General features: G+C 37.7%; 1 protein-coding gene across 1 annotated transcript in view; it reads left to right on the top strand.

The window, feature by feature from the left end:
* LOC126039785 (collagen alpha-1(XXVIII) chain-like) overlaps nucleotides 1-14,570 on the top strand; it is a 38,559-nt gene extending 23,989 nt beyond the window's left edge. The window contains exons 23-36 of the mRNA XM_049803466.1: nucleotides 621-689; nucleotides 1,810-1,878; nucleotides 2,565-2,633; nucleotides 4,549-4,617; nucleotides 5,329-5,397; nucleotides 6,212-6,292; nucleotides 7,116-7,151; nucleotides 8,304-8,340; nucleotides 8,466-9,023; nucleotides 9,697-9,890; nucleotides 10,521-10,614; nucleotides 10,693-10,782; nucleotides 12,788-12,976; nucleotides 14,260-14,570. Of these exons, the coding sequence (XP_049659423.1) occupies nucleotides 621-689; nucleotides 1,810-1,878; nucleotides 2,565-2,633; nucleotides 4,549-4,617; nucleotides 5,329-5,397; nucleotides 6,212-6,292; nucleotides 7,116-7,151; nucleotides 8,304-8,340; nucleotides 8,466-9,023; nucleotides 9,697-9,890; nucleotides 10,521-10,614; nucleotides 10,693-10,782; nucleotides 12,788-12,976; nucleotides 14,260-14,570 (1,935 nt within the window). The remainder of the gene's footprint in view (nucleotides 1-620; nucleotides 690-1,809; nucleotides 1,879-2,564; nucleotides 2,634-4,548; nucleotides 4,618-5,328; nucleotides 5,398-6,211; nucleotides 6,293-7,115; nucleotides 7,152-8,303; nucleotides 8,341-8,465; nucleotides 9,024-9,696; nucleotides 9,891-10,520; nucleotides 10,615-10,692; nucleotides 10,783-12,787; nucleotides 12,977-14,259) is intronic.
* The last annotated feature ends 200 nt before the right edge of the window (nucleotides 14,571-14,770 follow it).

Below are 14,770 nucleotides of genomic sequence, written 5' to 3'. Positions count from 1 at the left end.
GAAAATACAATTCTGGAACAACAAAACCAGACAGGAACCTTGTGATAGAAAACAACATTTTTAAATTGGCCACACAAACCACTATTATCCCCTGCCCTACATCCTTTGTCTTACCACACAAACATACAGCATGTGCAGAAGCTACACAGTTTTCCCAATGCTCTGCAGCAGTTTATCTATCTTCAATTATAAGAATTATGTAAAGTAGCCACTGAGTAACTCAGTTCCCATGCTAGACTTTTGGCTGTCTGTCAATTCGGGCTTGTTCCCCCGAAGCTGGAATAATAGTAATCATGATAAAAATATGGGGAATGCAACTGAAGTCATTCCTTATTATATGTAGGATACAAATGACAACAGACAGAGCTCTTGAAAAAGATTCAAATTAGTGACTTAGAAGTGAAAGGTCCTGTAAATCCTCAGCACTATTAAATATCCCAGTTTTAGTCCAGGATTAATAACCTACAACAATCATTCACATAGTAAAATACATTAGCAGATAGACAGACAAATAAAATCAACTTACAGTATATTTGCCAATAAAGTTTCACTTTCATGGAAAATTTCCTGCTAGCAATTGTATTGGCATTCACCTCAGCTGTTTTTCCTGCCTTCATCAGGGTGACCGAGGTCTTCCAGGACCCCCGGGGCCCTTTGGGCCAAAAGGAGATGGTTATCCCGGCCTACCTGTAAGTTTATAGACAATTTTTTTAATGTGATTTTGGAACAAATAGGTGCTACACCAATGTGATTAGCTGACACGGTAGGAAAGATTTGCTGGTCTAAAAGCCTATAAAGGCTTCTCAACTGTGGAAAGGCATTTCAGCATGGAAGGAAAAAGAAATCTCCCTCTGAAATAGTCCAAGACCTTCCATGTCCTCCACTCCCCCCGATTACACAATGTAACATATTCCAAGTGGGGCTGGTTTTTTTTTTCTGTATTATCACTGATTTTTCAAGCAGTTCCCTCAATATCTTGATGTAGGATACTGTCTTCTGCCCAATCATGCAAAATTTATTCTCAAACAGAATATAGCCCAGCTAAGCAGCTGTGTCCATACACATGGGTGTGAACTTAGGGCAACAGTACCTTCCAGAACCACTAAAAAAACAACTACTGTCCAAAGAGCCAGAAGAGCAAACCATCCTCAGTTCTGTTCATCAGGTTGTTGAAGGTGTGGCAAAGAATTGGTTGATCTACTTTACAGCCCTTTACAGAGGTCTTTACTGGTAGTTATGACCAATCCCTGTAAAAAGGATACAAAGAGAAAAGGCTGCTACCTCTCCCTTCCTTGCACATGTATGCAGCACTGGCTTCACATACCTAGTGTGCTCCACCAGCCCTGGCAGTTACATGCCTGTGCAGTGAGGAAGTCCCAGGAAGATTGCTGGCTGGAGTCAGGGAGTTTGGTGATATACTAGCATATATCTGTGCTAAAGACAACAGTAGAAGTGCATGCAATTGCCACAGTCAGGAATAAAAATTAATGAATGTCAAAATGGAAATTGGAATTTCATTTATAATACTTTCTGATATTTTTGTGCAATCCCATGCAGAACTGCTTCCCCACCTGCTTCCCTGGATCTGACTCCTCTGTCTTCAAACACATGCAAGCCTCCTGCATGACATACAACACACATGCAAATGCCACTGATCCCACTTCTGGCTTATCAGAGTATAATTTAACCAACTGTAGACCACAGTGATCCCACTAAGAGACAATATATTCAAGATACTACCATATTAATGTTAACAAAAGCATGTAGTCATTAATTAAATTAATATTCTGTCTGCACATATAATTTCAGGGCTTGCCAGGCCTTCCTGGGATTCCTGGTGAACAAGGCCCAGATGGAGTTGGACTACCAGGACCTAAGGTACAGACCTTAACTTCTAGAAAAGTAAATGCATGTGTGTACTCCATGCAGATATAATTCCTACCCATAGGTCACAGTCAGAATAACTCTTTAATCCAGCTTTAATTTACTTGTCAGTAAATAAAAGGTAGATCCCATAGAAGATCTTCAAGCTCCACTTCAGAACTCATCCTGATGCTGATTGCAGGATTACTGGAATTATACAGGCAATTGAAGGATTGACTACAGCTATTTAAATATTTTTAATGTCCCTTAAAAGGATGTCCATCTTTTTTCCACTTACCACAAACCCCTAGCTGTCTGAAAGCACTGATAGGAAAAAAGCTAGAACAGTGCCAATGCGAACATAGAGTCTGATTCAATTGACAGGCAGCAAGCAAAAACATTTTTGTTTGTTTGGGGAACCTGGAGTTCATTTTATCATATGGGAATTGTAATTCCTGTGTAACTATTGTGTAACTGACTGTACATGTCTTGAATATGTTTAGACCACCAGCCACTGTTTATCCCCAATAACTTTCTTGTCCTGCCTGCAGTATTCATGGGTTAGCATTGTTTAGACTTGCACTGTGCTATTCAATAATCTTCCTCTCTTTTTCCCTTCTGAATACAACAGATGCTAGGAATTCTAGAGATAAATTAAACTTTGGTATTCACTACTTATTTTTTAAAGTATCAACTTTCAGGGTGATCCCGGTAGTAGAGGACCAATTGGTCTCCCAGGTCCCCCAGGAGAAGGCCTGCCAGGACCAAAAGTAAGCCATTTAAACAATTATGTCTCCCACTGTGTATTTTCTAAAAAAAGAAGGAAAAAAAAGTTAGTATAAAAATGTGTGATCGTGCATACACATCTACATGTTTTCTGTCTTCACTCTTCACTAGAAACAACTAAGCCAACAAATAAGATAACTAAGGAATACAGTGTCTTTATTTTGTAGAAAATAAAAAATGTTTTTGGTGACTAGCCATAAACCATGGCCTTCTTCCTATTGCATATGATAAATTATAAAGTGATAATCTTGCAGTGAATATCAGTGACAAAACATTTAGCTCCTGCAGACATTAGCTGCAATTGAGTAGCAAAAATTTCTTCAGACCTAGCATTGGTCAGAATTAATGGCCTGGCAAGCACTTTCTGTGTCTTGCCTATACTACTGTTACAGCTACAGGCATACTGTTGACTTCTTCTAGAATTAATTCCTCTTTTTTACTGTACAAAGTAAATCAATAATCATCTAATGACCAACATGATGACCTATCCCTGAAAAATGGATTATTAGTGTAAATATAATATATACCATGACAAAGGCCTGGAAGTAATTGTAACTATAAAAAATTTTCACTATGAAACCTCCCAAATTAGAAACTCTTATGCTCCTACTGCTCAGCTTTAGAAGACTATTAATACAAAAGAACTGTTTTAGAATGTAAATATAAATGAACTGAACAATGTCAAATGCAACAATTTTGCAACATAATAATGTATTACCTGCACAATGTGGTTTATTGGTCCCAGCAATTCAGTTCATGTTGGCATGAAGGCTAGGTCCAGAGCTAAGCAGTGGTGAAGCACTTCCCCAGCCAGTGCACAGGATCCTTACAAATGAGGAAATTGAGAATTTCATGCAGGGATACTGGAATGGCAATATAGGCATAAAATGAATATGTGGGGTTTGATTGCTTCCTATGAATAACATATGGAACTGAAACATTTTCTCTAGAGTTCTTTTAAAAACTAGCTTATAAATTAGCAACAAGTGTTTATTTGCAATGCCACATTAATATGTACATCTATAGGTCTGACTGTGTAAGCTTAATGGTGATGAAAGATAACACAACAATAACACAACAATCCTCTCTTAAATCTTAATTCAGTCCCCAATGTCCCACCAATACAATCCATCCTTCAATGCAATGTATATCTCTATCAGCAAGGTGATTCATGTCCAATGAGCATTAAGCCCTGAATGACTCCTTTGAAGTATAAACTAGATTTGAATAATCTGATAAAGATGTCAAGGTTTAACCCCAGCCAGCAACTAAGCACCACACAGCAACTTGCTCACTTCCCACCCCCAGTGGGATGGGGGAGAGAATCAGGAAAAAAAAAAAGTAAAACTTGTGGGTTGAGATAAAGTCAGTTTAATAGGTAAAGCAATAGCCACGTACACAAGCAAAGCAAAACAAGGAATTCATTCACCACTTCCCATGGGCAGGCAGGTGTTCAGCCATCTCCAGGAAAGCAGGGATCCATCACATGTAACAGTTACTTGGGAAGACAAATGCCATCACCCCAAACATCCCCCGCTTCCTCCTTCTTCCCCACCTTTATATGCTGAGCATGATGTCATATGGTATGGAATATCCCTTTGGTCAGCTAGGCTCAGCTGTCCCAGCTGTGTCCCCTGTATTATCAACACTGTTTTCAGCACAAATCCAAAACATAGCCCCATACTAACTACTGTGAAGAAAATTAACTCTATCCCAGCCAACCAGCACAAAAGGATAAAAAGAGTCTTTGTCAGCTGGAGCAACCTTAATCTCACTACTTATAGGAAGACATCAATTTGGTAGAGGATGGACATAAAATTACATGGTGGTATAACAATTTATTGTGGGGGGGTTTTTATTATGAATATTTTATTTAACGTATGCAGGGTTTCTCTCTAGGGAACCATAGGACGCCCAGGGCCACCTGGCTCTTTGGGACCTCCTGGTGAAGGTATTCAAGGAATTAAGGTAAAAAGACTCAGTGTTTTCCATATTTAACCTGTGTTGAGTGGTCAACCTGACCATCAGAGTGTTAAGGAGATTTCACATTGTTTCTTCTAAGACGAGAGCCTCAGACTAGAAAACGACAAGGATAACATGAGCACCTACAAAGTATGTTCTGTCTCTACTGCTGTAAACAATAAGCCCAAGGGTGTGTGTATTGAGTGAGGAGGAAGCAGGGGCATCTTTTATCAGTGAAAGGTAGCCTTACAAAATTAAAAATACCATTTTCTCTTCCCCAACTCTCATGCCCACAGACACAGTCTGAAGTAGCTATATGAACCACCACCTATGGTAGAGAAAGAGACTCCATCCTGAATCTATGTGTCATATTAATTTTTCCCTGTAATATGCACTTTTACCCAAAGCATACATCAGACAAGACAGATTCAAAAGACAGAAATAAGAAAGGGGGAATGAGAAGGAATAAAATGGGATGGAAAGAGGGAATAGAAGAATTAGAACCAATAATGACCATGTGGGTTTTCAATATTATGTATCTTTAGAGTAGACATTCTGATGAAGTATTTGAGAAATATAAGCCAGCTACTACATTGTCTCAAGTGCCTTAAGACACTTGTTAAAATGCAGTTTGAAACACTTTCTCTTTGAACATTTAAAATTAATGCACGATGAATGATTACAAAGGGTTAGTATCACTATCTGGATTATCATTAGGGGGAACAAGGAATTCAAGGAATGCCAGGACCACGAGGCCCCCCTGGAGACGGGCTTTTGGGACAGAAGGTATGATATCTAAATCAGAGATAATGTCCTAGACCAAAGCCAACATACAGTCAGCTGTCATTGAAGGCATATGAATTTTGTGAAAAGGGAATTGCCATTTTGGGGAAACCCCAATCATTCATGTGATTGATTTAATATTTTATAGCAGCACGTCTTTGAGTGTTGCTTATTTTAATATCATATGAGGCTTATCTTCTACTGTAATTAGAAGGCATATAGATATTAGATTTAATATCACTGCCTTTCTTTTACCATATCCACTATGCAAAATTTGGGGACTACATCAATATTAAGAGAAACATGGGTTGGAATCAGTTTTTGGATGTGATTACATCATCTCAGAAGGGCTGTACAAAATCCCATAGCCTACTAAAAATCAAACCAGGATTTGCTATTCCAAAAACCTTTTCTGGGCCAAAAGGTTTCTCGAAGTGATATTCCCATTATTCATTCCAACTACATCCTTGCCTTTCTTCTTAATTTCCCTACTGTTATTTTATTTTTCTCAGACACAGATAATAATATCCATGATGCAATATCCCATGAAACCCCTCTGTCTGCATGTACTTGTTTGAGATGGTTCATTGTTCAAACTGCTTCAGCTATTTTTTCCCCATAAAAATGCTTAGCCAATACTACAAGTTTTACTCACAAAATTCACAAATACCAATTGATTTAAATGATCTCCAACAAAAATTTCTAACTCATGTCAGAAGCTGAAGGTGAATTCGACAAAGGCAGCTAGAGAGAAATGTGAAAAGTGAAATAAAAACTGACTTACACTTTCTATCTGCTTACCAACGTGGTTTTAAAGGGAGACCGAGGAGCTACAGGTGAAAAAGGGAAAAAAGGAGAAAAAGGTGTTGTGGGTGACCCTGGTTTATCTGGAGAACCTGTGAGTAACTCAGGTTTTTTATATCTGTTTTCTTAAACTGCTTAAAAATAAAGCTGGTTTGTTTGTTTTTGTTTTCTTGCTATTTAACTACACATAATCTGGAATACTTAAGAAACTGAAACTATGAAAACCTTTAAAAGCATAAAGAAGACATTTCCATGCTGAATACCCCATCTCCCACAGATGTGGTTTCTTTCTTAAGGCAGTGAAAGACAACTGCCATGTTTTAAGACAAAACTATGCAATTCTATTCTATGGCTACCAGGTAACTAGCTCAGACTTTCCCTCAAAGCTGATGAACAGATGAAGGGAGGCAAAATGGTAACTTCAGCTGATGGGCAGGTCCCCAAAAGCTGGAAAGCAAAATGTGGTCCCCACTGTTCTGACATTCACATACTATTAAGTATGGATACATAAAAAACATTGCCATTCTTGCCCTGACACTTGCCCTATTAGACTCACATATGATGAAGCAGAATTCTGATCATCCCAGGGTGTCAGGCAGGTATACAGTCTCTTGAGAAAGGAAACAAACACAACATGGTAGACAGGAAAGCTTTGCATGGATTCTCCTTTTCTAATGTAAACTTACAATCAGTGATCCCGTGGGAAACTTGAAGTCATCCAATTCCCATAAAAACCTCACCACTTTAGGAGGTTGTAGATGCTGCATGCACAAGGTAGTATCACAAGAACACTACTTTTTCTAGCCAAAGTTCTTACTGGCCAAATATTATTCTAATAATGGTATTGACGAAGTCATAATCTGAATTACAATGTTACTAATTAATTACAGTAGCTTAATTAACAATCACTGTTACAGGGCAAAACTGGACCAAAGGGAGAGCAAGGCCTAACAGTAAGCAAATTCCATTATTTAAATCCCATTATGGCAAGATATAACCTATACAAGATACTATCAGATGAAATAAATGTATCCTATGTTAATTATTTTGGAAAGAGCTTTCTGACTAGAAGTGGTCTTAATAATATAGAAAGAAACCACGCAAAGATTTCTGGCTTTTTCTCATCTACTTTATACTGAAATGGAATTTAAAGTTCCTGGTGATTTTAGGTATTTTTCTGCTATGTGTTCTTTTACAGTTAGTGTTAGATGACTCAGCTGTGTACATGCTGCAGGAAAGTTTTTTAAAAAGTATTTAAGAGTCCAAAGAGCAAAGATCTTCAAACCTGTCATGGTCTATCATGCTCTAAACTTAAATATATTCCTGCTAAGCCTGAACTGCACTAGACTCAAATTTAGTAAATCATGTCAGTGAGTATACAAATACTATGGAAATTTATGATGGAAGCTGAGCAGCAGTAGCAAAAGGTTGTATTTGAAAGACTGACTCAATGCCAAATGAGTCCTGTCATGTACTTCAAAACATACAATAAATGATTGCTCTAATAATGAGAAACATGTTGTTTGCATGTCATGGAAGTTATCACTTCTCTGAACAGACAGCTCTGAAGGCAGCAGCTTATTTTTTTGCTGCTGAAAGCTGGGTAATACTGTGCACCAAGTACACTAGGGTTCACAAATCCCAATTCCATTCTTTGTTGGCGTTCTCTGTCATCTGCCAGCTTGCTACAAGCAATATGCTTCCTGAAGTTGGGTCTATTTCTCCACTCCCAATACATTTAAAAGGTATATCCATATGATTCAGATGCTAAAATATGAATGGGTTTTGACTTTAAGTTTTAATGAAAACCAAATCATCACAAAACATTCTTTACAATAACTAGTTAATTGTTTTAGACAGAGGCGTTACTGTGTTGTCAAGTTAATGATTCTTATATGCCATATAAAATAGTTCATTGTAAAATGTGGGACTCATTCCAAGCTTGGAAGGTCAGGTTTGAAAGTTAAACAGTTATATTTTTTGTAAGTCCCTGTAGGACACAGGTACTCATTATAAACAAAATCTTTGGTAGTGTCAATATTATACCTCTTTTGAAAGAGGCAAATTGTAAAATATTTTTATATTTAATTTTTTTTTATAACCAGAGAGAAGATATAATTAAGTTAATTAAAGAGATCTGTGGTAAGTACTCAGGAAATCTTTAATTTCAGATAGTATTTTTTCTTCATTACATTTAAATTCTTCTCCTTTCCAAAAAGATACCAAGTCAAGTCATCATGACCTGTTTTTTTATTTTTCCTTTGCAGGTTGCGGTATTAAATGTAAGGAAATTCCTATGGAGCTTATATTTGTGATTGACAGCTCTGAAAGTGTGGGACCAGAAAATTTTGAGATTATCAAAGACTTTGTAACTGCTTTAGTAGACAGAGTAACTGTAGGCAGAAATGCTACCAGAATTGGCCTTGTGTTATACAGTTTAGAAGTTCGGCTAGAATTTGGTCTTAACAAGTATACAACTCAACAGGATGTTAAGCAAGCAATTAGAAAAATGCAATACATGGGAGAAGGCACTTACACAGGAACTGCTATCCGTAAAGCAACCCAGGAAGGATTTTTTGGTGCTCGAACAGGAGTGCGAAAAGTTGCTATTGTGCTAACAGACGGCCAAGCAGACAAGAGAGAAGCTGTAAAACTAGATATTGTCGTTCGAGAGGCTCATGCAGCAAACATCGAAATGTATGCAATAGGAATTGTAAATACTTCAGATCCAACACAGGCCGAGTTTGTGCGTGAACTAAATCTGATTGCTTCAGATCCAGACAGAGAACACATGTATCTCATTGATGACTTTAATACCCTTCCAGGTGCGTTCACTGCAGTTTTATTCTGCATTCTATCTGATGCTTCTCAGAAGGGGGGGGGGGGGGGGAAGCATTATCTTTGTGGATATGTTGTCTTGATGCTGATCAGGATTAGTTACAAAGTGCAAAGTAATAGGAACCTAGATATACAGATATTCTCTCCTTTTAAGGAGTCATGTTATAGGGCAATGATTCATCATGCCAACAGGGAATGTCACCTACAGTGTAGGAAAACAGCTGCTTAAACTAGCTTTCTAAGCTGAGTAAGTGCTCATGCACTGTAAATCTGCTGGACTGGAAACTAGAATCAAACCCACTGGGGGAAATTCTACTTACTCACTTCCATTGGGAAATAACCCATTTTCATTGGGTTATCCACATGAGCAAGGTAAGCAGCTATTTTCCCACTACCAACTAGTGGTTGTTACTAAGCTCAGATGAACACCTTTAGGTGAGTACATTCTATTTTGTACCATGTAGAGGATTTACATGCTGGCAAATTTATGACAAATAAAAGCCATAGTCCAGAGAGCCTGGAATAATCTTCTTAGCTGCATATAAATAATCCAGAGGAGTACTGGATTACACGTGTATTATTTACATATATAAATAATCCAAATTCAATAAATACATTGAATTTCTCAGTATGATGAGTTTTTTACTTTTTTTTAAACAGCTCTGGAGTCCAAATTAGTCAACCAATTTTGTGAAGATGAACATGGTACCTTAATATACAATCGTAATGGAAATGGTGCAAGCATAAGTGGACCATCTTTCCATTCAGTGTCTTCAAGTTCTTTACATTACATACTTCACAACAACAATGTTAACAGACAATCACTTTCAGCACAGACACCTGGAGTATCTACAGTAGAAAGTCCTCTGACTCTTGGTGATCTTCCTCAACCATTAGCTCCGGTATGAATATTCAGCAGGCTTTAATGAGCAAGTTTTGAATATACATGCTTCTCTGTTGCCTGATATAACTTTCCCCCTACTTTTCTACAGGACAGGTATTCTAATAGCTCCTTTACCTTGGTATGCTTGGAGCTGGTTGTTCCAAGTAAGAGTTCTGATGTTGCAGGCAGGCATTTATCTAACGGCTATAATTTATTCCTGATACTGTTACCAGAATTATTATTCCTGTGTTTAATACAGTAATATTTGTGCCACAGTGTGAAACATAACATTATTAAAATGCAATTACACTGTAATAATTGAGTCTAAGAATAGCAATTAAACTCAACTGTAGTCTATATTTTTAAGTTTATAAATAAAATTCTGTAAAGGTCCACTAAAAATATATATATATCCCAGGTTTAGGATTGACAACCTTCCTGGTAAACCAACCAGGTGAGGTTAAAATCCTGATTCTTAACACTGATGTCAGGGTAAATAGGAAGGAAAAATATTAGAAAACCTCTAAGTGATGAAGGGCTTGTTCATTTTGAGACACTTCACAATATCTGAAAAGCAAAGAAAATCAAATGCTTATTTCAGACCAAAGTACCTCGTGTGGTAGTATATGAAGCCTATGAAGAGGAACAAGAGGAGGAGGAGGAACAGTCATCCTTGCTAACAGTGGACACTAGAGGTATTTTTATCATCATTCATTTCTTCATTTGTGGCTGATCAAAAATCAGTGTCTCATCCTGTTTCTTTTCATCTGCAGCTGTGGTACCATTATTGCCATCTAAACCACCACCATCAGATAAAGTGATGACATCATCTCTTTCAACTACAGGGCTCACACCAAGACCAGGTTATAGATCATAACTAGTTTTTCATTTTGTTCCATCTTATCCTAACTTTTCATAAGGCTTTAAATCAGAGTAATTTTGTTCCATTCTCTGAAGATTTCATGAACCCACACTGTGGTCTGGAAGAGAATGCATTTCAGGATTTTATCACAGATCTAGTTGCAGTTCTTGTCCAGCCTGTTCACCAGTTCTTATCTTCCCAATTTCCAAATCCCACTGCTCCACTTAGAGCAGATGCAAGGTCAGCTATAACCTGAGACAGAGGTTTGATGTTCATAAATGGCATCAAAAAGAGAACGTAGTGCTAGCTGAGGTGGGTCAGTGAGCAGGTAATTCATCAGTCAAGAAGGGGCAGTCTATGGAGATGGGAGGCTTCACTAAAGACAGAAGATAATGATTTCAGAATTGGACAGAAAAAATAGATTTCTCCTTCAGAGGAGAAATAGGAAAAAATGATGTTTAGTCATTTGAAGGAAAGTATAGTAATTAGCTGACTGCTCAAATGCTTGATTCTTTTCATATGAAATGTTCAAATGTATTCTGTTCATCATTTGGGGCATTCACACTTCTGAGCTCCATTAATAGTGTATTATGATAGGAGTTAACAGGAGAGAGCAATAGAAACATGTTCCCATGATTCCTGGGAACATGGACATGACTATTATTCTGTCTCTGACAATAACTTTTTTTTTTAACATGTCAAGATACCAGTTGCCAAAGACAGAATATTGATGTCATAACACTAAACTTGAAGGAAAAGTATTTTACATCTCATGGTATTATTAAAGTGAGTGAGACTAGATTAGTATGTCACAGGCCTCTGATGCTTATCTGTAGGAATCATTAGACCAACATTCAAACTTAACCAGTATGTATGTAATTAATACCATAATAATTAATACCATAATAATTAATGGCACAAACATCTTACAAAAGAAAGACTAACGTTTTATATGCTTCTCACTATTCTAATGCCTATTCCCCCACACCACAAAGACAACTAATATATTGAAGCAATGTACTGCAGAAGGATGATGGTCATACCTGTGGTTCAAAAACAGTAGATGCAACTAGCTTACAGCTCTTTGGCTTACTATTTTGGGTTGCTCAAAAGACTGGTTGCTGATAATTAGATTTCAAAAATTAGATTTCAAAATTATCAGATTCGTATTGTTTGTTCATCTTGTATGTGAAGCCATACTACTATTATTTCTGAAGTTACTGGAACCATGCCACAGTAAAGGAACAGTTTACTTGACCTACTAAGATGCACTTCTAACTTGCCTTCAGTCCTAACATCTTTAGAAGTAAAAGTGAATCTTAAACTGCTGTATAACATTAGCAGAAGAAATGAAATGAAATCAGAGTTTAAAAGTGTCGTGCTTTAACCCCAGCCAGCAATTAAGCACCACACAGCTGCTCACTCACTCCCTGCCACCCAGTGGGATGGGGGAGAGAACTGGAAAAAAAGTAGAACTCATAGGTTGAGATAAAGATAGTTTAATAGGACAGAAAGGAAGAAAATAATAATAGTAGAAGAATTAAAATATACAAAACAAGTGATGCACAATGCAATTGCTCAGCACTCACCAACCGATGCCCAGTTAGTTCCCCAGCAGCGATCCATGCCCCCCAGCCAGCTACCCCCAGTTTATATACTGGGCATGACATCATATGGTATGGAATATTCTTTTGGCCAGTTTGGCTCAGCTGTCCTGGCTGTGCATCCTTGCAGTTTCTTATGCCTCTCCAGCCTTCTTGCTGGCTGGGCATGAGAAGCTGAAAAATCCTTGACTTAGTATAAACACTACTGAGCAACAACTGAAAACATCAGTGTGTTATCAACATTCTTCTCATATTGAACCCAAAACATAACACTATACCAGCTATATTAGGAAGAAAATTAACTCTATCCCAGCTGAAACCAGGACAAAAAGTTAAAATCTATGCAATACAATTGACTTCTACAAACTGAATTGTTTCTATTCCTTTTTTTCTTTATTTTAGAAAGTATCCTGGACCTCCGGTGCAAGTTAAGGCTGGATCAAGGGCCATGCCGTGTTTATATCATAAAATGGTATTATGATAAACAAGCCAATGCTTGTGCTCAGTTTTGGTATGGTGGCTGCGATGGAAATGCAAACCGCTTTGAGAGTGAAGAGGAATGTAGAGAGGCTTGTGTATTTTTTTCTGGAGGTAGGAATTTATCTCTACATCAATAATGAGCAAGTTGAAGCTATTAATTATTTGGGTTTGTTATCAAGTATCCAGCATGGTAAGTAAAACTAAACCCACTAATTTAAAGAATGTTAACATTATGAAGTCATATGCTCACTAATTAAAAGTCTACCTATGCAAGCTCACTTTAATTCTTTTTGCATATATTACATGACGTAGTCCTTATGTAAGAAAATAGCAATTTTTCAGCAGTATCAAAAGTTCAAATTTTCCTTTTTACTAAGATATAGGAAGACCAGTATAGCGTTTGCCATAGAAATTGCCCTTCCTTCACCTAGATCTTTAAATACTACCATTGTACAATCACTAACTATTCCTCATTTTAAATTATATATATGGCTTTGGAAAGCAATCTTTGGTCATGAAAATTATGTAACTTCTTTTCTCTCTGTTACAGAAATCTGATATTTGGCATGGATTCTGCAAAGAAGACTTCACTTTTTTTTTAATTGAAAGTGTTCCCACAAATCCTATTTTAATATTTCAAGCACAATTTCCAAATTACATGCAGAGTACTACTCAGTACAGATGAACACAGTAAATGCATCAACTTGTGGCCTATGTGCTCTCTGGGTCACAAGACAGAGAGGTGGCTTAGCTACCCACCTTTCCCAACCACGACACAATTGTATTTAGTTCTTTTTTCCGTAAACTTTCCTCAGTTTCTGTTAGCTAGCAAGATACATGACAAATGCAGTTAAAACACATCCACACATTTATATGAGCGACTACACTGATAGCTGGTATCACTAAATTAGGTTAGTTCATGTCTAAAGTGGTCCTTGACACGTGTTTCTCTTCTGAAAGCCAAGTCTAATTTTTAAATGCATTTTAGTATTTTCATCTTTCTTGAAAAACTTTTTAAACTTACGTTCAAAACATCAAACACAGCATAGAGCTTATTCTTTACGGCCCGCCACTGCCATATTGCTTTTTACATTTATGTCTGTCTGTATATGATGTATTTCCTATTACTTGACTTATATACTTAAAAGCTTGTTTCTAATAAAACATTTCTGGTTTTACTGCCAGGATATGGAATGGATAATGGTACCTTTACAGGGCTAAAAACTGACCTCACAGCTAAATTACACTTAGTGCACCTCTGATGATGTAACTGGATTTCTGCCACAGCCCCTTAACAAGACTGAACACCTCAGATTAGGCACTCCTGCATATGAAACCCGATGATCATTTTTGTTGGGTTTGTGTTTTTTTTCCCGCACAACTGGCAAATTCAGCCTATCAACAAAAAACGGAATTTGGCCTCAAGCCAAACACCCGCTACCCTTCCTACTTCAAGAGCCGCCAGCCGCCCTCCCACTGGGGCCGCAGCAGAGCCCCACCGGCACATGGCAGCACGCCGCTCTTCCCGCCAGTGCGGGACGAAGCGAGGCAGAGAGCCGGGCAGCACCCGTGCCGTTTTTCACTTTGTCCCGTTTCTATCGAGTTCCTGGCGGGACGCAAGGGGCTCTTCACTGACTCAGGGACCAGCTCCAGGGAAAGAACTGCCAAAGGACAGGCTTCTTCCTGTGATTCGTACTTATTTTGAGTGGGTTTTTTATTTGACAGTGGTAGGATACTGCAATTAAAATCTGTCCAGATACAATTTTCAAGTTATTCCAAATTAAACATATTATGATACATCCTATCTAATTTTTTTAAAAAAACAACAAAACAAAACCACAACAAAAGCAAAAACCACAGGACTTAAGGCTGTAATTTACCGAGTAAGCGAGGGTTTCGCAGGTT

This window comes from Accipiter gentilis, chromosome 1 (genome assembly GCF_929443795.1).
Source record: "Accipiter gentilis chromosome 1, bAccGen1.1, whole genome shotgun sequence".
Classification (NCBI taxonomy): Eukaryota; Metazoa; Chordata; class Aves; order Accipitriformes; family Accipitridae; genus Astur; species Astur gentilis.
This window is presented reverse-complemented; position numbering and strand designations above follow the sequence as displayed.